Source organism: Squalius cephalus (genome assembly GCF_949319135.1).
Source record: "Squalius cephalus genome assembly, chromosome: 19".
Classification (NCBI taxonomy): Eukaryota; Metazoa; Chordata; class Actinopteri; order Cypriniformes; family Leuciscidae; genus Squalius; species Squalius cephalus.
In genome coordinates, this window is record NC_137140.1 from 8,443,454 (window position 1) to 8,450,232 (window position 6,779).

At 39.3% G+C, this 6,779-nt stretch overlaps 1 protein-coding gene across 1 annotated transcript in view; it reads right to left on the reverse strand.

The window, feature by feature from the left end:
- Positions 1-3,219: 3,219 nt before the first annotated feature.
- LOC307147421 (uncharacterized protein) overlaps positions 3,220-6,779 on the reverse strand; it is a 69,083-nt gene continuing 65,523 nt past the window's right edge. The window contains exon 16 of the mRNA XM_079852154.1: positions 3,220-3,566. Coding sequence (XP_079708280.1) covers positions 3,261-3,566 — 306 coding nt within the window. The 3' untranslated portion in view covers positions 3,220-3,260. The remainder of the gene's footprint in view (positions 3,567-6,779) is intronic.

Sequence of the window (6,779 nt, forward strand, 5' to 3'; positions counted from 1 at the left end):
TTTCTGCCCAATGGAGACTCTACCACAGAGTGCTTGGTGTCTCACCAAAAGTGGCAGATGCAGTGGTGATGGCCACTTGCATCCTTCATCCATTGGAAATTAGGCAAAGGTACACCACCTGCTTCTCCTCTCCAGCAGGTGAAGTTGCATGGCAGCATTCTGTCATCTAATGCCTGATAATTACTCCCACCACCATCAGGACCACTGCCATCAGTAACATCAGGACCACCACCAATTGTATCAAACTTGGCAACTATTTCAACTTAATAAAACTGTTTAGAAATAACCTGTTCTGGTGAGAATGGTGACTTTTCCTGCTCCCCCCAGCGCTCCCAGACGGAAAACCAACCCTGCAACATGGGGACTAACATCCCGGTAAGTAGGAAATAGGAAGTCCTGTGAGAAGTGAGAATGAGCGAGAAACACAAACTTCTGTACGGCAATTCGACATAAACACACCCCCTCAATACCAGTTAGCCACGCCGGCTGGCTATAAGAACAAGTGACGATGGATCATTCTTCAGATGTTCCAGCGAAAAGACCAAAGAGATTGTTCTCGGCGGAGGAGGTGAGGGAGAGTAAGATAAGAATAAGCGGTAATGTTTGCTAGCTTCATCCGCCCACCCCGTTACGGCTTATGGTTGATAACACAATGTCAATGCTCTATGATACTGTGTATGATGTATTACCCACCTCGGTAGACATAGCTCCACATGATAAAGTTGGCCGGCTCTGATAATAACAAATGCACATGAGCAGCGGTAGAAAGGGGGAGGAGGGTGCCGCAAGTGAGTTTTTTTTACGACAGTGTTGTGAAATATACGGCCCACAGCTGTAGCTCGTTGAGAAAACATGCGACAACAAAAGTGAAAATCAGCGAAGAAATGGCTAGAGTTGCCAAGTTCCCCTTTAAGAACCACACATTGTCACGCTGTAGGTGGTCATTGAAGGCACAAGACGACGATGAGGGTAACAACAGTGTTTATTTAAACTAACTCAGGCAGGACAGACACAACCACATTCAACACAAACGAGAACCGACAAAGGACTGAACAGAACATGGAGTATAAATACACAGGAGGAAACTAACTAGACACAGGTGTAGAAAGTAAACTAATCAGGGACTAACGAGCACAGGTGCAGACAATATATGACATCATGGTGACACACATAACCTTAGAAAACAAACATATATTCTTTCACTAACAAGCTACACATTACTACTAAAATAAAATAGTCTTAATCAAGAGGAAAATAAATGACTGGGAAAGATGAATGCTTTTAATTAATATTTTAATGATAAATTTTCATGTCATATTTCATGACATGCAGCAATTATCGGGGCCAAGCGCAAGAAGATGATAAGACATGCTAACATGCCTGGGAGTGTAGGAGCCAAGTGCAGCAAGGAGCAATTGAAGACATTGTAAGATGATTATAGGCAAAATAGCTGAATAATAATATATACAGTCAGTTAAAATATGATTTAATGGTTTATCACTTTCAACCAATAGGTGGCACTATTACAAAATTGATGTGGTATGGTCAGAATGAAGTGACAACAACACAAAGTTTGGTGTCAATATTTTAAGGAATTGCAGAGATACAGCTTCAAAGTCATTTTGGTAACAAAACGATCAAAACAGTACGAAATCCATAACTATTTGTCGGCATGGTCTGGAGATGATATGATTCGATTTTGGTGAAAATCAGACAAACCGTCTAGGATGAGTTTGAAAAAGTAGGAATTGAACGAAAATAAAGATGGCAGACAGGAAGTACGGCCAAATATGGCAAACTTGGTATCTATGTTCTCGCCGTGACCCAAGAGATCTATTAAGACCAGTTTCATTGCAATAGGCTAATTTATTCAAAATGTATTTGCATTTTTGGAAATTTCATTATAACTTTTGAGCAAAAGGTGACGCTGTCTCGAAATCTTTTGAGTACCTTCAGGGCATGGTGCTGATGACACATACTGAGTTTCGTAATGTTACACCAATGCATTCGTTAAGTATAACATTTTTTATCACAATACTGTATTTTAAGTCAATAGCAATTTCATGTTTTGTTCTATTATAGGGCCAACAAGAAGCACAATCCTACCATTTTTTTTATTTGTTCTCATAGTGAGCCCATACATGTGTGTGTCAAATTCGGTGAAAATATCTCATTTCGTTTTGGAGTTATAGACATTTGTTTTTATAAACACATTAAAAATGACCCACACCTGACTTTGTTTGCATTTACTTGCCACTTACTATTAATATTTTGTCATTAAGGTATTGGCGATTAGCCAACGACCTATGATTCCAAACTTTCTACAGTGGTTTCGCCTCGATTGGTCAAACGGTTTTGAAGATATTGGCAAATGTTTTTTAAGCTCTAAATCACAACGCTACCCAAATCTTAATGTTTGGTATCATTGGATTCGGCAAGGATTCAGGAACCTAAGGAGATAAGGAGATCCCGTGAAAATAAGTCAACCACATCTAGAATTATATACATTTGAAAAATGTATTTTACCACTAGGTGGCGCTGATTCGAAACTTCTCAGGCTCCTTCAGGTCATCGTATTGATGACCCATTCCTAGTTCCGTAACGATACGTTCATGCGTTCATAAAATACAGCATTTTGGTACAAAATTCAAAATGGTAGATAAAGCTTTGCAGAGATACAGCCTTACTTTTGTTTTTGTAACCGCTACTTAAAATTAGTTTGCACGGTATCCGAGAACGGTTTGACGAATCGACATGAATTCCATAACTTTGTTGGCATGGTCTGAAGATGATCTAACTACATTTTCGTGAAAATCAGAGCAATGACCTAGTTCGAAAAAGTAGGTTTTTCTGAGAATTCAAAATGGCGGACATATTTTCAAGACGGAAAATGACGACATAAGGTGCAATAGAATCGACTTGAGCCGTGGAATCATAGGAAAAAACTTATTTTGTTTCTAGCCCTTATGGTTCAAAAGTTATTAGCATAAACATGAGTGAAAATTTGGAAAGTGGAAAGCGTTAGAGGAATTGAGTTAGAGACTCCAAATTTGCTATGGTGACAGTTCAGACTGTCCTCTATCAGTGTGCCAAATTTCATAACTTTCCCGCAAGGGGTTCTATGGGCTGACATAGACTTCCAGAGAGGAAGAAGAAGAAAAAACGGAAGAAGAATAATAATAAGTACGCCAACGATTTCAATAGGTGAATTTGTGTATGTCTGTCTGTATGTTTGTTTATGTACGCATGATACTGTTTTACTAATCGTTAAATTCTGCATCATGTAAAATCTGTTGAAATTTAATTCTAACCTCGGATCGACTGCATGGAGGAAGGTGTCTCAATGCCCCAGCTAAACTTAAAAGAAAATGCTCTTCCTCATCTGGCTTGCTATTAATGCCGTTCAGGACACAGGGCTGATCTGCCTCAGCCCTTCTCTTTGAAGCCAGTGTACGCCGAGAAGTTTTAGGTGTGCAGAGTGGTGGCACATTAGAGGAGTCAGGAGATCCGGGCTGTGTGGTGTCGGCCTGGGTTTGGGTCAGGGACTGTGTGCTCTCATCTGATGTCTGTGGGGGACAAATAAGAAAGTTAATTTAAAAAAATGAATATCTCTCTCTATCTATCTATCTATCTATCTATCTATATATATATATATATATATATATATATATATATATATATATATATATATATATATATATATATATATATATATATATATATTGGTATTACCATAGACTCAAGGAGAGCCATTCCACTGACATCCTCATCACAAGAAGTGCTCTGTCTAAAATTGCTAGAGGTGTCCCTGTCTGTGATGTACTGTATGGATCCAGTAAGTTGAGGATGGACATATATTTCCACCTCCGATGGCAGGTTACCAAATGAGAAAGCAACAGCAAATGACAAAATAATCACCATTGAAACTTTACTATGCTACTACAGATACACTTATACAAGTCATCAAACGAAACTATTTTAAAGACCATTAAAGCAAAACAGAAGAATTAACCTACAGTGAGGAAAATAAGTATTTGAACACCCTGCTATTTTGCAAGTTCTCCCACTTGGAAATCATGGAGGGGTCTGAAATTGTCATCGTAGGTGCATGTCCACTGTGAGAGACATAATCTAAAAAAAAATCCAGAAATCACAATATATGATTTTTTAACTATTTATTTGTATGTATGATACAGCTGCAAATAAGTATTTGAACACCTGCCTATCAGCTAGAATTCTGACCCTCAAAGACCTTTTAGTCTGCCTTTAAAATGTCCACCTCCACTCCATTTATTATCCTAAATTAGATGCACCTGTTTGAGGTCGTTAGCTGCATAAAGACACCTGTCCACCCCATACAATCAGTAAGAATCCAACTACTAACATGGCCAAGACCAAAGAGCTGTCCAAAGACACTAGAGACAAATTTGTACACCTCCACAAGGCTGGAAAGGGCTACGGGGAAATTGCCAAGCAGCTTGGTGAAAAAAGGTCCACTGTTGGAGCAATCATTAAAAAATGGAAGAAGCTAAACATGACTGTCAATCTCCCTCGGACTGGGGCTCCATGCAAGATCTCACCTCGTGGGGTCTCAATGATCCTAAGAAAGGTGAGAAATCAGCCCAGAACTACACGGGAGGAGCTGGTCAATGACCTGAAAAAAGCTGGGACCACCGTTTCCAAGGTTACTGTTGGTAATACACTAAGACGTCATGGTTTGAAAACATGCATGGCACGGAAGGTTCCCCTGCTTAAACCAGCACATGTCAAGGCCCGTCTTAAGTTTGCCAATGACCATTTGGATGATCCAGAGGAGTCATGGGAGAAAGTCATGTGGTCAGATGAGACCAAAATAGAACTTTTTGGTCATAATTCCACTAAACGTGTTTGGAGGAAGAAGAATGATGAGTACCATCCCAAGAACACATCCCTACTGTGAAGCATGGGGGTGGTAGCATCATGCTTTGGGCGTGTTTTTCTGCACATGGGACAGGGCGACTGCACTGTATTAAGGAGAGGATGACCGGGGCCATGTATTGCGAGATTTTGGGGAACAAACTCCTTCCCTCAGTTAGAGCATTGAAGATGGGTCGAGGCTGGGTCTTCCAACATGACAATGACCCGAAGCACACAGCCAGGATAACCAAGGAGTGGCTCTGTAAGAAGCATATCAAGGTTCTGGCGTGGCCTAGCCAGTCTCCAGACCTAAACCCAATGGAGAATCTTTGGAGGGAGCTCAAACTCCGTGTTTCTCAGCGACAGCCCAGAAACCTGACTGATCTAGAGAAGATCTGTGTGGAGGAGTGGGCCAAAATCCCTCCTGCAGTGTGTGCAAACCTGGTTGAAAACTACAGGAAACGTTTGACCTTTTTTTTTAGATTATGTCTTTTTTTTTTTTTTTTTAGATTATGTCTCTCACAGTGGACATGCACCTACGATGACAATTTCAGACCCCTCCATGATTTCTAAGTGGGAGAACTTGCAAAATAGCAGGGTGTTCAAATACTTATTTTCCTCACTGTATATAATTAAAACAAACAAACGCAATGGCTGTTGGCTCATTGCTCAGAGCGTATACGATAATGATAAGTCACTGGCAAATCAGAGGCTGTAATTAAATCATATCACATGATCCAATGTCAAAACTATCGAGCCTACATAAACAGTTATTAAAAAAGAAGCTTAACTTCATTCAACGCTGAAAAACAGTTTCTGCGATGATGCGATCCGAGCAGCATGCACTAATATTTTCAGTGGCGCTTTAACACGAAACAGGAAACTCGTGAATATTCATGTAAGCTCTGCCCAGTGTCACCGAAAATCTCAGACACAGTGTATGGTCAAGTCAATACAGATTGTATCAAAGCAGCTTCACAGTGATAACATGAAAATAATACAACAAAGTTTGTTTCTAGAAGAAAATTGCGTTATCGTCCACCTGAAGTAAGGCAGATCCATAATATTGTTGAATATTAAATGTCGAACTAAGCAAGCCAAAAGCCAAGGCAACAGTGGCAAGGAACCAAAACTCCATCAGGAGACAGAATGGAGAAAAAAAAAACATTCTGAATATTTCAGAACACTGGCCTCGCGTTCTCTCACGGCCCTCGGCCTTGTCCTACTTGACACAGTATACAACTTATATCAGGGCCGGCCCTGACCAATTTGCTGCCCTAGGCAAGATTTTACCTGGTGCCCCATGCATCACAGCCCATTTCACCCCGTCATTGTGTTCATGATTATTTAGCCTATATATACACACACACACACACACACACACACACACACATACACACACACAGACACACATTACAGCCTAAACACAAATACCAAGAGCATTACATCTAGCATTCAAGTCAAGTCCCCATTATCTTTTATAGCACGTTTTACAATACGTTTTACAATACAGATTTAATGTGAACTTTGCTATTTTGAATAAACCTGTAAATAAATATCATTGCAAATTTTGGCAAATAAATTTTAAAAATGCCATATACAGTACAGGACAAAAGTTTGGAAACATTACTATTTTTAATGTTTTTGAAAGAAATTTCTTCTGCTCACCAAGCCTGCATTTATTTGATCAAAAATACAGAAAAAAAATGTAATATTGTGATATATTACAATTTAAAATAATGGTTTTCAATTTATTATACTTTAAATTATCATTTATTTCTGTGATGCAAAGCTGAATTTTCAGGATCATTACTCCAGTCTATCACATGATCCTTTAGAAATCATTCTAATATGATGATTCATAATCAAAGTTGGAAACAGTT